Below are 16,042 nucleotides of genomic sequence, written 5' to 3' on the forward strand. Positions count from 1 at the left end.
TCTGTGGGTGGTACTGTGGGGCATCTCGGGTGTGGTGGCAGTGTTCTGCAGTGGCAATGGTGCCTTAGGGTTGCAACCTTCTTCTGGTGTAAGTGTTACTGGGAGGCATTGAAGCCTTGTCTGGTGGTAGATGGCATTGAAGTAAATTTTCTTATTATGTGGTTGTGGTGGTGGAATGCATCAAAGCCCTTCCTTTGAAACGGTGCTGAAGGGCATCAAAACCCTCCGTGTAGTTTTTAAATTGGTTTGAAAATTCACGGCTTTTCTTTGTTTATGGAGAAGCCTCCCTGTCTTAGTGCTTAGGAGTAACACTTGTCGCCCCCCCCCCTTTTTTTTCCTCCCAGTTGAAGGGTGTCTTCCATTATAGAGGGTTGGTTGGTTAATGTCTTGAACGTTCTTTGGATAGGTGGTCTGTGTTTGTTCTCCCAACCTGTACATGGCAGCTGACTGGTCAACACACCCACTGCCGGCACAGGAAGTGGCTGGTCTATGTGCCTGCCATGTCTGCCTCCTCTATGTGGCAGATGGTCTACGTGCCTGCCATGTCTGCCCCCTCTATGTGGCAGATGGTCTACGTGCTTGCTTTTATACAGCAAATGGTTGGTCTGTATCTGCCAACTCTGTGAGGCAGATGGTTGGTCTGTGTCTGCCTCTCTGCGGCAGATGGTTGGTCTGTGTCTGCCCCTCTGCGGCAGATGGTTGGTCTGTGTCTGCCCCTCTGCGGCAGATGGTTGGTCTGTGTCTGCCCCTCTGCGGCAGATGGTTGGTCTGTGTCTGCCCCTCTGCGGCAGATGGTTGGTCTGTGTCTGCCCTCTGCGGCAGATGGTTGGTCTGTGTCTGCCCCTCTGCGGCAGATGGTTGGTCTGTGTCTGCCCCTCTGCGGCAGATGGTTGGTCTGTGTCTGCCCATCTGCGGCAGATGGTTGGTCTGTGTCTGCCCCTCTGCGGCAGATGGTTGGTCTGTGTCTGCCCCCTCTGCGGCAGATGGTTGGTCTGTGTCTGCACGTCTGCGGCAGATGGTTGGTCGACTTGTCTGCCCCCTGTATGTGGCTAAAGGTTCAAGTGTTTTCCAAAGTTTAAATTATTTATTGCTAGGTATGGAAATACAAAATAAACTGTTCTCCGGGGTTCCTGTTGGATCATCGTCAGCAAAAGGTCCAACCGCAGTGCTTGCAGGCAGTGTGCCGCCAAGGGCCAGCAAGTATTGTTCGGGGAACATTTGTAGGGAAATGAAAAGATTGCAGTGGGAAATTCTTGGAGTAAGTGAAGTAAGATTCTACATCATATAATCAGGTGGTCAAAACAGAGTTGTTTGTGGATGACGCCAAGTTATTTCGGGAAATCAAGAGGACTGAAGAGCTGCAGAAGGATCTGAGCTCCAAGAATAATCGAAGAAATGGCTGCGGAGATTCAATGTCACGAAGTGTAAGAGGATACACCTGGGGCGTACCAACGGTAAGGAGGCGTATCATATGTCCCAATGGGACGAAGAAACTGCACCATTTGATACAGAGAGAAGGACCTAGGTGTGTATGTTGACAATGAGCGAGAAGGTAAATTAGGCAAATAAATTATTAGGTCTTATAAGATGATCGTTCAGATATCTAGACCGTCCCTCGCAACGATCTTCAAGAGTGAAGTGCTTCTCCATCTGGAGTACTGTCACCCCGTCTGTTCTCCGAGATCTGCTAGGGACTGTCAGTTGGTTAAAAATGTTCAAAGGAGGGCCACCAGACTGGTGCCTGCACTTCGGCACCTCAACTACCCTGAGAGATTGGAGCGCCTGAACTTGCCTATCTTATACTACAGACGGGTAAGGGGCGACCTAATTGAGGTGTATAAGCATCTCAAGGGGCACTACTCAGTCGAGTGTCCTTACTTGGAGCTGGCGGACGCTCGCCCCACAAGGGGTCACAGCTCAAGATTGAAGAAGTCGTAAGTCCAAAAAACTGTGAGGGCAAACTTTTTCGGAGAGAGTTGTGAACTCTTGGAATAATCTACCAGAAAGTGTTGTGACGGCACCGAGTGTTAGCTCTTTCAAGACCAGACTTGACCAACACTGGAGCAGGTTCAGGTACATTCAGGAGCCAGTGCATGTCCAGTACTTGCCAACAGGGTGTCAAGAGACGTGACCGATCTCCCAAGCGGTGAAGAGGATAAAAGTAAAAGTTGGTATTCTTGTAAACCAGAAGTCGAGCAGTAGTGTCAGATAGTTTTGTTACTCAAGTTTGATGCTAAACTCATGGACTTGATGATAATACTGGTTTATGCACCAACAAATGATAGCGAAGATGTAGAAATATTTTACGAAGATTTAAAGAAAGCATAAGACAAAGTTTAATGATTGTTTGATTTTGAAGGTGAATTTAAAGCAAAAGTTGGGAAAGTAAAACCAGAAGTAGGATGACATGGATTTGGTAATAGAAATGAAAGTAGAAATATTGACTTCTGTAAGGAAAAAAAGATAATTGTAAATACTGTACGTGGTTTGAACACCCTAGGGCCTAGGCATCTCTAAACATGGGTCTCGCCCTAGGACAATGTAAAGAACAGTAGATTACATTTTAATTCAGGAAAGATTCAGAAATTCATTAACACGAACCTAGACCAATCCTGGAGCAGATAGTGGACCACAATGTTCCCTCTACATGCCTTGGGTGGCTGGTTGACATGTTTACCTGCTTAAAAATTTCTTGACGGTAAATATGCCAAAGATCGGTTGCCTTGGACTGTCCATGTAGGTGAAATACTAACCAAATAAAATTAGAATATTAACCTAGCAAACCTAACCCTTCTAACAATTGCACCTTACTAGTCAGTACAGTAGTCCAATGGTTGTCCAGGGTGGCAGTGTAAAATTTCTTATTTCTTACACATCACATTTAAAACTTCCAGTTAAACCGGTCTTCCTACTCGCTTTAGGACCTAATTTTTCAAGTTAAACCACCATGTGTGAAGAGTACATTTTGATTAGATAGTAAAAATGTTGGCATGGCCACAAGCTGATACGTAAGAATGCCAACATAATTTTATTTGCTGCTTGCCTGGTCTTGGACAAGTCACACAGGATGGAACATCAGTCATTGGGAGCAACTCCAGTTTAAAGACCAAATTTGAAGTTTAATTGGAAAGAATCGATGACCTGTGACATTAGTCAGGGTGAGAATATCACCAGTTATTGACACTAATAGTCCAACAGTCATATATACTCATACTGTTTTAGGGGTCCTACAATGGTATAATATTTTAATAGGTCATATTTTTAGAACAATCTCTATACTGTACATTTCGAGTGTTTGATTATGGACTTGATTAGTTGATTTTAAGTACAGTACATTGCTGTACAGTGAATATACAGTATTTTTTTAAATATTGGGTTCTTCCATGTTGTATTTATCGCCATTTAGTTTAAGTGATAAAAATGCACCCCAACCAAAAAAGTCAAAAGGTCAGTCCTCATCCCAGTTCAGACCTTTATTATGCCTAATTATATCATTGACTGACAAGTAAATTATTAAAGTAAATTATTATACCTGTACTGTACAAGTAATTTGGAATTTTGCTAGTGTCATGGGGCTTCAGGGGTCCACTGTGGTGATCTTTAGTACAGTACGTACAGTTTATACAGTATCTTCCCAAGAGGGTCTTGATCACATAATTTAATAATAATAATCAGTTGCCAAGAATGCATAATGAAGTTCTGAATTTACCCGGCCTTTAAATTGGGTAGGGGACAAAACGGTTAATCTTAATTTTTTTTAAGCAATTGCCAAGTCGTTAAAAATTCCTAAATTATGGACCAAACTTGCAGTTTGGATCATACTTCATAAAATTTAGGTCGAACAAAAGTCCTACTTTTTAAGGAACAAAGGTCATACCTTTTGAAAATATGAACTTCGTAGACACCTTTTAATTATCAGTAACTTGTAACATTTGTTTTATAGATATACTGTAATAGACACGTGTAAGTACAGTACCTGTACTATATCAATATTGTCATTTTATGTTATCATATTTGATACATGTGACTACTAAATCTGTAGGTTAATCACTGATGTAAGAAAAAGCGTTTGATTTTTAAGAGGTCTTTATACTTGCAATTAAAAATTGATTTACACATTATACTGTATAGTGAAATTTAAGGTTCAATTGGGTTTGTCACTCCTGAGGAATAGTCCGATTTAAAAATTTCTCACTAAATAAGGTCTCGGATAAAATGTTAGAGTAAATTTCCAATAATTTAGAAATTAGTTAAAATTTTGTTGAAAAAGATTTTACTATTGTACAGTTTAAGTGAAAATTTTTATTGATTTATGTTTAAAAAGTAACAATTGTGTAGTTTCTGTAGCTCCTGGTTTACATAAGATAGCTCATGTAGCCTACAGTGCTGTACTGTACCTCTTATATTTGGCAACAAGGCAATCATTCCCAGTTATGGTCTGTAGAACATAAGAAATTATGTAACTTGGGAAGGAGATCTTAGTGTAGGTCAACAGTGCAATGTGGACACTGCATTTTAGTTGAGTTTGATGCAGTACTTTGTTAAAGGAAGTAGTCACAACATACAGGAGTTTTAAGTTGTTTGGGTGAAAGAGTTGGCAGAGTTTTAGTCAGGTTAGTTTGGACATAAGGGAGTTATGTACTGAATTATTATTGTGGCTACTGTACAACAACATCAGAAAGTTGGTGGACTTGAAATTGACACTTAGATAGGGCACTTGAACCCACTCGTAAAGAGTTGCGTTACTTTAAAAAAAACATTCACAATTGATACTTAATACAAAATAAATAAACGAAATTTCTGACAAAGTATAACACAGTGTTTAGTAACCAAATACAGTATACTGTAATTCTAATGCAGAACAGTACTCTATTAGCATATTTCAAATGAAAAGACTACAGTAATACTCTTTAAATTCATTATACGGTACATGTAGACTTCATTAGCCACTTGGCAGGTAAACTTCGACAATCTCCATTGGTGGGTGCAACCATTCACCTTACGGACAATGAACGCAATGCTTGTGCTTAATATTGTATTACGCTTTATTATTTTTACATGCATATTTAACTTCCAAAACCTCTCATTCCTTATTCTTTTGCACAAGTAGTTATACGCATTTATTATTGTCTCATTGTGTACAGAAATTAGCAATCTTAAAAAAAAAAAATATAATATGTACTGTAGTTTTCCCTATTCTTTGAGTTTTTAACATCCAATATTCTAAATTGTACAATTGACAAAAGCTTTTAGAGAAAAGAAACAAGAGTGGACCTTATTTTCTCATCATATTTCAAAAAGAGCAAAATTAACACTTGTCAATCGGGCCTGTCCAGGTGTCTATGGCTGGGGTAGATCAAAATTGGATGGTGAAATTTACAGAACTCAAATTCTCATGTTACACTGACACTTCAATAATTCGGTTATATTGATTACTTCTTGGTTTCAAGAGTTCAGTAGCTTCAAACCCGTCAAATACTGTAAAAATTTAGTTCCCGTACATGTTTGGATTGTGATACATTTTCCAGGGCTCGGGAGACTGACTAGAGTATGTCAAACCTGGCTATTATAAAGTTCTATGATAACCTGTGCTGTATTTTCATACACTGAGTAAACTCTACTAAGGTGGTCAACAAAATCTTCTGCACCCCTGTGTTATCGCCGCTGGCCTTACCCGAACAAACATCAGCCTGCGACCACGTGCCCTCCCCCATGCGACCTGCACAAACAAGATGCCCTGATTCTTTTAGTGTATGGTTTTGGTGGCGTGGCCGCCTGGCCTCTTATGATGCAGACAGCCCTCTCTAGTGATGCTGTGAGGACCAGCCCTCTGGTGAACACCGACTCCCAATCCTGGCCGAGTTTTTGTGCTGGAACAATTTACACAGTACTATTGTCCCTTGGAACACCATACTGGTTCACATTGACCCACACTTTTAAGTACAACCAAAGTGATGACATACCCCTCGGTACTGAAATATTGTGGACTAATTATGCCTTCTCGTTTCTGCCTTATCTGGAGAAATAAGACAATGCGGAATGAAGTGTAACTAAGATTAATAGTTATGAACTTTGTATCATGTCACTATACTTAATAATCAATGTTAATTCAGATGAAATCGTCTGAGACTAACTAATTATGTATCAGATAGATCACCATGTGATACTAATGAACGCCTTGTTCTCTGCGGGTTTCAATCCTTCCCTCTGACTTGCCCGTCACTTGAACGTCCTTAACTAAGGCGTTTATTACCTGGGTCTGGTGGCCTTCGCGGGGTTAAGGGTGGTACGGGTACTTACGATTGTGTGATGCACTGTGTAACCAATTCGATGTATTTTGTATATGTATAGTTAATGTAGAGAACTTAACATTATGACACCATAACTCATGGGTGTTCAGAATTCTTGGTCCGGTGTGTTATATTGTTTAACACCGTATAGGTGCAGAGAATAATTTTGGTCGACTGTACACCCAGAAATGTAAGAGCATGCGGACATTCCCTATAATTGCAAGACGAAGTCAATTTCTTCAGGCTAGATTATAGTATAGAGGATTAGCATCAAGCTACAAAAGTCGACTGCACTTAGTGTTTTATTACTGTAATAGTCTTACACCACATAGTTTGGAGGATCTAAGAACAGCCCAGCCCTTAATTTAAACGGGGGGGGGGGGGAAGCTTTGCTTCCCCCACAATTGTCCTAATACCTAGGTTCCAATCAATTTGTTTAATAGGGAAAAGAGGATCTAAAATCTAAACTCGAACCATAAGTCAACTGAATGGAACTATGAGTCATACCTCTATAGACTGTGTAGTTCCCAGGGAGGTGTGTTTTGATAACTCCAGCTTCCTCACCGCCCATCCGAAGAATCCCCTTTCCAATCAGTGGTCAAATCCGGCTATGCCACTGTGGGAGAGTCGCAGTTTTCTCTTCCCAACAAAAACTCGTATATGTCAAACTTTAAATATAGCTCTTGCAAATTTACCTACATTGTCTAAAATAACTAGCTGAGGCTTCTCAAAGCAACAAATTCTTGAATATCTAGAAAAATGGGCCACACTTATGAAAAAATATGTAAAGTTCATTCTGCAATTATGTACAGTACAATAATTGTCAAGTATATGGCTACTTATTCACCATTCACTTCTGCTGGAGGTATGTCTCCATTGATGAATAACTATTGACGACTTAAAAGACTACATAATTCTTAAAATCTCAGCTAAGTTGGCCAATAAAAATGCTGTTTTGCATTAGCAATGGTCTTTTGTTCACCTTAATGAGACTCATCTTGAACTATGGAGCAAAGTATAGGTACACTAAAGACCTTGGGACTATAAGAGATCTTGAATTTGATGTTTCTTATTTCCTGATTACTGTCTTAAGATATTTACCTCCTAAAAATGCAAACAATTAGGCACATAACTTGTCTTTCTTTTGAACTTCTTTAATCTGGTCTATAGTTAATCCTAAGATTTGGGCATCTTCACGGTTTATGGCCATTTGTCTACTCTGAAAATGTCACATTCTGCATTTCTAGAATGTCTGCTGTCCGTTATTGATGACCTGACCTAACCTAATGGGAAGTGGTTGACTTGGGAGTAGAGACTGGGATGTTACCGGTTCTACTTTGATGTAAACTTTTCTCAGTCAACTTCCTTGACCACACCTACTGTATGAATAATTTCATCTAGGCGTTCATAGACCGAGTGCTTATCTTTGCTATACTGTATACAGTAATACAGTAGTCAAAGAATGGTGACCTGTCGCAATGATGAATGGCTTATAACTTTACGCCATAAGTAATGATTGAAAGATCTACAAGAGTTGACAATTGCTAAAGTTGGGCTAGCGGAGACGATATTTCCTATCGGTAGCACTTATTTCCGACAACAATAACAACCAATAGCTCTCGAGTGTTTCTCTCCCTCAACTTGCATTGTAGCCCTACCGGTGTGTGTGTGTGCCATTAGCATCTGCTTTAATACTGGAGCAGTAATAAGTTTGCCTTTCTGAGTTACAAAGGCAGCCTCACAATCGGATGTCCACACAAAATGAACCCCTTTCCTCATTAGGTCAGTTATGGACTGGCTAACAAAACAAAATTCTCGATATGCTTACAGTAAATGTTTAACATTCCAATAACCATCATATCTATTTGACAGTCTTAGAGTGTGGCGTGTTCTTTACAGCTAAAGTGTTTTTGTTTGGTTTTATTCCTCCTTCTATCACTACATGACTTATGAATTTAATTTCTTTCATACCAAAGGTACATTTACTGACACTTAAACTCGTTTCCATGTTCTCTAGCCTTTGGACTGTATCTTGCGGTCTGTCTAATAGATGTTTAAAAAGAGGAAACCTGAATAATTACGTCAATTAAATAATTTCTACACCACCCCTTCTATTTTAGAGGATTCTGGACATGTTTCACCTTGCTTATAAATATTGCTGGACTAACTGAAGCCAAAACGTAACCTCTTAAGCTAGTACAAATTTAGCCCAGCTGAAAGTGGTTATATTGTATGCATCTTTCATGTCAAAGCTACAATAATATTTCTTTCCTGTAGAGTACTATCTTCTACAAGCTCATCAAGTATAGGCAAGGGCTGAATATTGATTGTAACCTTGTGTACTCTACGATAATCAGTGTAGTTTCAAATTTCCATCTGGCTTACCAACGAGGACAATAGATGATGAAACATATGCTGCAGTGGACTCTCCAATGGGGTCTTTAGATAACATATTACTAAACATTTACTCCTCAATCTTTTTCGACTGCTCGATGTGTCTACAGTACATGGGCTAAATATGTTAAGCGAGTCCAGTCCAGTTGGTCTAATATAGCGGAGAGCCTAGTTGTTCTATCTCCCAGAACCAAATCATGGTCACTATATGGTATTAGGGCATTATCAACATCATTAAATACTGAGTTGGGACTGAAACAAACATGACAATCTATCATGGATGTTTTTCTGAGAGTACAGTACTGTAATCTATTTTGCCATTCTGTACAATTTCAGTTTTATTTTCATTACCTTCTGAAATTTTCCCTACAAGTTACAGCTTTTCTATCAAAGTTATTTGCTTTCATGTCTAAATAGATTATATTTCCTTCATCAAGTATACCGGATACTATCATAGTCTTCTTCCAGTCCTCAACCTCAGGCTTAATTTAGTATCATTTAACTAATAACATGGCAAATCCTTTGTCTTCATCTACTGCTTTAAAACAACTGTTCTGCACCTTCATTGAATTCAAATTTGACAACTTTGTGTTAAAAATTTCTAAATAAACTGACATAATCTGGCCAGGTGGAACAGGAACATCCTTACATACATGTATCTAGTTCTCATTAAGATTCTGTTGTCCATTCTACCTGGCTAAAGTTACTTGATGCTGCCATTTCACTTATTTTATGTCCATTTTTGTTTTCTGGGATTAAACCACCCGGGCACAGGTCACTGACCCACATCTGGGCCTGGGGGGCGATAATGTAATAATTGTTCATAATTCTTCATAATGATAATAATAGCAACACTAATAATAATAATAATAAAGAACTATAAAAAATAAAATAAAATAATTAGTGAGAAACGCTTTATGTATGTTGTGTTGTCAAGTAAGAGAGACAATTGAAACCTGCAATTGTGTGTAAATGAGGCAGTCAGATCAGCTACCTGGGACTTGGTCACAATTTTCGTGATGCCAGAGAGCAGCAGGTCTGCCATTAGACAATACATTATGCTTCCAATACCTTCCCAGGCGGTAATACCTCCCTGTTTGGTAGCTGCCTACTACTTACTTTGAGTATAATGACTGAATTGTTCCGACAGGCGAAATGTACAATGATTATGAATTTGATAGGCTTGTATGGTAAACCTCTTATCAATATTGGTAGATTGGAAGCAAACGTAATTGTCATTATGAAAAGTACTTTCAATATTATTAGTTATTGTTATTATATATTTATTGTTATTATTATTGATGATATTGTTATTAATATTATTATTTTTATTTTTATTTGTACAGTATTATTTGCGAATGCTCAGTCATTCTTGCCAACACGTGAGGTTTGTTTATTTTTGACGTACGCGGTCACGGTGGTTTCACGCCCCATAATCAGGACAAGCTGTATTTTCTCTAAATTTCTATCCATTTTCATCATTTTTTGGGGTCAAATTTCCTCGGATTTGTTCCAAGAAGTAAAAAATGGCTTCAAATTGCCGACATGTCGTGCTGACAGGACCCCCAGGTAAAATTAAGTGGTGTGGACGAGGGGAGGAACAGTTAGGGCAGGGAAGGTATCGGTTTCACATTTCTTATTGCACTGCACAATGCCAACTCTTGTCTCCTATCCAGACGTAACTTAAAATCATTAAAAGACACACTAGTCTTAAAGTGTTAGGATAGATAAGTTGGTTAATTTAGGCTTTGTTAGTTGCCATTATCAATGATGAATTTTTATTTTGGTAATACTGTACTGTACTGTACTGTACATTAAATACCTTTATATTTACGGATTGTTCAGTCTACATCTTAAAGTTATACACATATGTACACTGTTTCCTGAATCCTAATAACAGTGAATTTATTCTATTTTACCACCTTTTAAGTAAAGTAATCCTGGCACAGATGGCTAACACCAGATGGGGTTGTTTAATTTCGTTAATTTTTTCCACAGATGTTCTTTGAATGATAGTAAGTAATAAAAGAGATGGCATTATTTAACTTGTTACCACTAAACTAATCTCGGGAATTTATAGTTGCAAGTACTGTAGTAATTTTGACAATCCTAAGACTTTTCTTTAATGGCATTTTTGGCGCAAATTGTATATAATCGAGATGCAGTATTTAAAATTTTATTAGGGTATGTATGTCTTACGTGGCGGTACACACCCAGAACATCAAATAACTGTGGAGGTCCCCGGTTAGGTTAGATTCAAAACTGTTTTTTCGATGGCTTTTGATGCTTTTTGAACACCTTATACCTTGATTTTTATAGACATGTCTAGATTCTGTGATGTAGGGGGTGGGGTCGTATCACAGACACTATTGATTTGCTCCAGAAATGAAGGTCAAATTCGTTCATAACACATCAAAAAACCACCAGAAAAAATAGTTTCAACTTCGATTTTATATAGTGGCAACAAGTGAAAACTTGTCAAAAAGAAGTGACAATGCACAGAACCTAATAGAACCTGACCTAACCCAAGAAACCTTCATAACTTCCAAGCCACCCCTGGCATATTAAGCAGAAAGAATTTACCTTGCATTTTTGGTACCAATGAGAGCAACTACAAGTTGTGATCATAGATAGAGAAAAGTATATACAATTAAAATAACAATTACTGTGTTTATATACATGTACTACATATTATTATCCAAAGAATATCTGTGGAAAAGAATGACTGAAATTGAACTCCTTGTGTTAGCCATTTGCTCTTGTATTACCTTTAATTGATCTACAGGTGTAGGGAAGACAACGTTGGTTCAGAAGATAGTTTCAAAATTGCAAGCGAAGGTAGTAACCTGTCGGGGATTCTATACACAAGAAGTGCGGCAAGGAGGTAAACGTGTGGGCTTCGACATCATCACTCTTGACGGCAAGACTGGTGTGCTATCCAGAGCTAAGTAATTATGGGACAATTTAACAAGACATTGCATTTGATTTCTCTGTACTCATTGTGCACCATTACTACATCATTTTGTGGCCATTGTCTATGCTTGGTATAATTATTAGGATTTTCAAATTACATTGCCTGTGCTGTATGACATTGTAAGCTGAGTACTCTGTAAGGACACTGCAGTAAGTTAGCTAATCTTAACTTTCATGAGATGTGCCATACTATAAAACTGGGGAATAACACAAGTTTAGGTTAGGTTGGTTTATGTATTGAACATTACAAATAGGTTCGATTGGGTAAGCTGATGTTAAATCTAAACCAGTCAAGATTACTCAGCTGTAGGATGGGATAATGATATAACAGTACAGTATATATATATTACTGGGAGGTGAGGTTAGATTACACCAGCTACACACACACTACATACCTAGCTAGTGCCCATCATGATTAGAAGAATGGTGTTTACTTCCCATTAATGTTCTGTGTTCTATATGATAAAGGGTTCCTGCATGTTAACACCGAGATTGAGTTCCTTCACCTTATATGTGATTGTGAGATAATTAGAAACAAGAAGTTTTACCTAAGATATCTTCTCTTCATAGTAACAAATAACACCATTAATTTTGTATAGACTATGTAGTAATAATCACATTAATTTTTAGAGTTATAGTACAGTAGTCTATTACTTGGCAATTCTCATAACCCAAAACGTTGCTTACAGACCAGACAGTGGAGGTAACAGGCGGGAGTGTCGTGTGGGTCAGTACGTGGTAGATGTCCCTGGTTTTGAGTCTCTCGCTCTTCCTTTATTGAGGATGCAGGTATTATTACAACTGTTGTGTAAGAATCATGTTAAGGAATTTGCTACCCTGACCTAACATAACCTTTCATAAATACTGTACCCCCCCCTCCCGATGTAATGTGGGGAGACTTTTTATTATAACTGCTTGTATAAAAGGAAACATTTAAGTGATCCAATACTGTATTTGAGTATTTCTTTTTCTGCACGGAGAACACTGGTATAAAAACAAGTTCAGATTTAGTTATGTACAGGTACTCAGAAATATCAATATAAATTTAGGTTTAGATATAAAATTCGGATACAATAATTCCCAAGTGGTGACAGTTTCATAAAGGTGGTGCATTAATTTAGGTAAGATAGATTACCAAAGATTCTACTTTCAGGTAAACTAACACAAATACAAGTACTGTACAGTACAGTCTCTCCTCGACTTGAGACATATTCGACTTACGACAAACCTGACATACGACGGCCATGGTATATTAAAATATTTTTCTCATTACGTATTTTCGAGTCCCGACGTTAGTGATCGTACTGTGTACTGACAATTTTTGTTTGTAATTCCCCTTAAAATGGCTGGCAAGCGTAAAAGTGAGAGTTCTCGTGGTGCTGAGAAGAAAAAGAGACATCCATTTTAGAATTTATATTTATTATTTTCGCCTTTTCGACTTACGGCCTGGTTGTAAGTTGAGGAGAGACTGTATATATTAAAGTTACATTAATTATCTAGTGGTGACATCATCATAAAGCTGATGCCCTAAGCTGGATATGGATAAAAATTTTATTTATATAAAAACTGCCATAAATTTCGAATGATCAGAAATACAGTAAGCACTTGACATCTTTGTTGGCTATCCTTGGTTAAATTGCCTCACTCTATACCATTGTGCACATACATTGTCTATATTCATGCTTAACTGAATAACTGCATAGCTTATAAACATGCCTATCCAATTTTACTGAATAGATATTATTAATTGCATTTCCTAATGTATTAGTTATAAACAATCTTTTAAGTTACAATACTGTATTCCTGATTGCCTTAACATAACTAGAATTAAAAAATTATGTGCAGTGAAGACTTAAGTACTGTATTAGATTAATTTTGTTTCTAGAATGTGAAGTTACTGTGCTTAAGTGTATCTGTACCTGTACTAACACTGGACAATAAAATTCATAACAAAATAACAAAGAACAGACCAACTGCTCGAATGGTTAGTAAGCTGATAAGTGTTGAAACGAGAAAAATTTAAAAATAAACATATTGTCTTACTCATACACTGGGTTTCAGAGTACCGGACCTCACATCTTGGTGTTGGATGAAATTGGTAAGATGGAGATGTTCAGTCAAGAATTTGTGCGAGGAGTGCGTCAAGTTATATCACAGCCAGACATGACTCTCCTCTTGACAATCCCCATCCCGAAGGGCAAACCAATACCACTAGTTGAGGAAATTCGAAGCCACCCAAATAATCTTGTAGTAAATGTGAGTTTATAGATTTCTTCTGACATGATATGATTATGTTAAGTTTTAGTCTGTTTAATGGTAAATAATATCCATATTGATATACTGTACTGTATTGTAGTGACAGTCAGTATCAAATATCGATTTATTTTCTCTTCCTGGTACAGTATTAAAGACCTTTAACTTATATATGAACAAGTATATTTTTTTTTTTTAGGTGAAGGGCATGGGTGACAACTGAAGGGTATGGGTGACAACTGAAGGGTATGGGTGACAACTGAAGGGTATGGGTGACAACTGAAGGGTATGGGTGACAACTGAAGGGTATGGGTGACAAGTACAGTAAAGGGAAATACAGAGGAGGAAAGTGTAGTGTTTTGTGTGTGTGTTATCAAAACATTAATGTTTTGCTTGTCATTAGTACTTAACTTGCCTTAAGCAGTTACTATAATACTATGAACATAAGAACATACAGTACACCTTTTCACATATACGTTGAGACATTGTTATATACCTATTTGACAAATTTCATAACCGAATGACAGAACACATATCGAATGACAATCTAAAATAACTGTTGGTGGTATGTCATTCTCCAATTGTTACATTCTCAAACTATATGTAGACTGTCGGTTTATTGTTCACGGCTGTCAATTTCATAACTGATGTCAATCATTTCCGTTAGCATGAACGAACAGTTATTTTAGATTGTCATTCGATATGTGTTCTATCATTCAGTTATGAAACTTGTCAAATAGATATATATATCAATGTCTCAACGTATATGTGAAAAGGTGTATTTGTCATTCAGAGCATAATTCTTGCATAACCTTTGAAAGGGGGAGCACTTATTTCAGAAGACTGTACCAGTGTATAAATGTGGTAGGGGGTATTTTGGGAATTATAGGCATACAATATACCATGGAAAACTATACAGTATATGTATATACTGTATATTTATAATATATACAGTATATTATACTCTATTAACTGAAAAAAAATCTTCTGTATGATTCTTTTTTAAAGCTTACCGGTATGTTATTCTCCCCGGCAGTTAACAAGAGATAATCGGGATGATTGTGACCTCCACGAGAAGATATTGAAAGTCCTCACAACGTCACTTCAGAAATGAGGTTCATCTATGTCGTGACTTGTCTTCACTTACGACAGATTGTTGCTGTTGTGATAATACCTAAAAAATGACAGATAATTTGCAATGTGGATGTATCTATGAGGAAGAATAGGAAACATATACAGTAAACAGAAGGAAGCCTGATATACTGTACTTACTGTTACCGGTAATGGAAACACTGACTGCATTTAGTACCGGTATTTAAGCCAGTGATTCAACAACAGGTGTGATCAGAAGAAACTTTTCAGTTCAAGAATTTGATTAGCATTATTATTTTAATTTTTGAGACAATAAGTTAGTGTTCATCACCTTCCATGTTAAATGTAACCATGATCAGATTAAGTATTACTTGATCATTCATTGAAGCTCTACTATGGCACCATTTCCATAGGCCAGACATGGGAGTTGCTATTCCTTTGTCCATTCACAGTTCCTAACCTAACCTAAGCCAACCCCAACCCAACCTGACCTCTCCTAACCTTATTTAATTCTACCCAGCCCAGTTTAACACCACCTTACCTTACCCACTATAATTTAACCCCACATTATCTTTCCAGTGTAATAATTTTATGCATTTTATTATTTATTTCTATCCATTAGTTTTGTTTTTTATTTACAGTACTATATTTTTGGACTTTTGTCATAATTTTTTCCCTGTGTATATTCATTGAGGCAACCCATGATCACGTTACAGATGATTATATCCCAATGGAAGTAACTTACTTATCTCTTAGAAATATAGAGAAATGTGTTTGTCAATCAGAGAGATAGAGAACCTGTCTGTCAGAGAAAGAGATATACCCAGCTTATCGATATATGTAAGATAACATTAAGAGATTATCTTAGTGTTTTTACGCTTGCTGAGTTTCAATTCCTAAAATTCTGATAACATCCTTTAAGACACGCTTGATCTCTCTGGGTGGCAATTTCTTTTGTCTTTTTTACCTGTGATTTCCAGGTAAACATTAAAGATTATGTCGTGTACAGTATATAAATAATAAACCATGTCTTCCTTGAA

At 37.5% G+C, this 16,042-nt stretch overlaps 2 protein-coding genes across 2 annotated transcripts; one reads left to right on the forward strand and one right to left on the reverse strand.

Annotated features, from left to right (window-relative positions):
- Positions 1 to 585: 585 nt before the first annotated feature.
- LOC121866529 lies at positions 586 to 2,736 on the reverse strand. Its single transcript, XM_042366297.1, has 2 exons — positions 2,678 to 2,736; positions 586 to 1,039 (listed from the first exon to the last, which is right to left on the reverse strand). The coding sequence occupies exons 1-2, from the start codon at positions 2,734 to 2,736 to the stop codon at positions 586 to 588; spliced, it is 513 nt and encodes a 170-aa protein (XP_042222231.1).
- Positions 2,737 to 10,071: 7,335 nt separating this feature from the next.
- On the forward strand, positions 10,072 to 16,042 carry LOC121866383 (cancer-related nucleoside-triphosphatase homolog). Its single transcript, XM_042366023.1, has 5 exons — positions 10,072 to 10,253; positions 11,470 to 11,632; positions 12,347 to 12,446; positions 13,719 to 13,913; positions 14,947 to 16,042. Exons 1-5 carry the CDS (start codon positions 10,211 to 10,213, stop codon positions 15,022 to 15,024), a joined length of 579 nt encoding a protein of 192 aa, XP_042221957.1. The 5' UTR covers positions 10,072 to 10,210; the 3' UTR covers positions 15,025 to 16,042.

This window comes from Homarus americanus, unplaced genomic scaffold (genome assembly GCF_018991925.1).
Source record: "Homarus americanus isolate GMGI-L3 unplaced genomic scaffold, GMGI_Hamer_2.0 scaffold16430, whole genome shotgun sequence".
NCBI lineage: Eukaryota > Metazoa > Arthropoda > Malacostraca > Decapoda > Nephropidae > Homarus > Homarus americanus.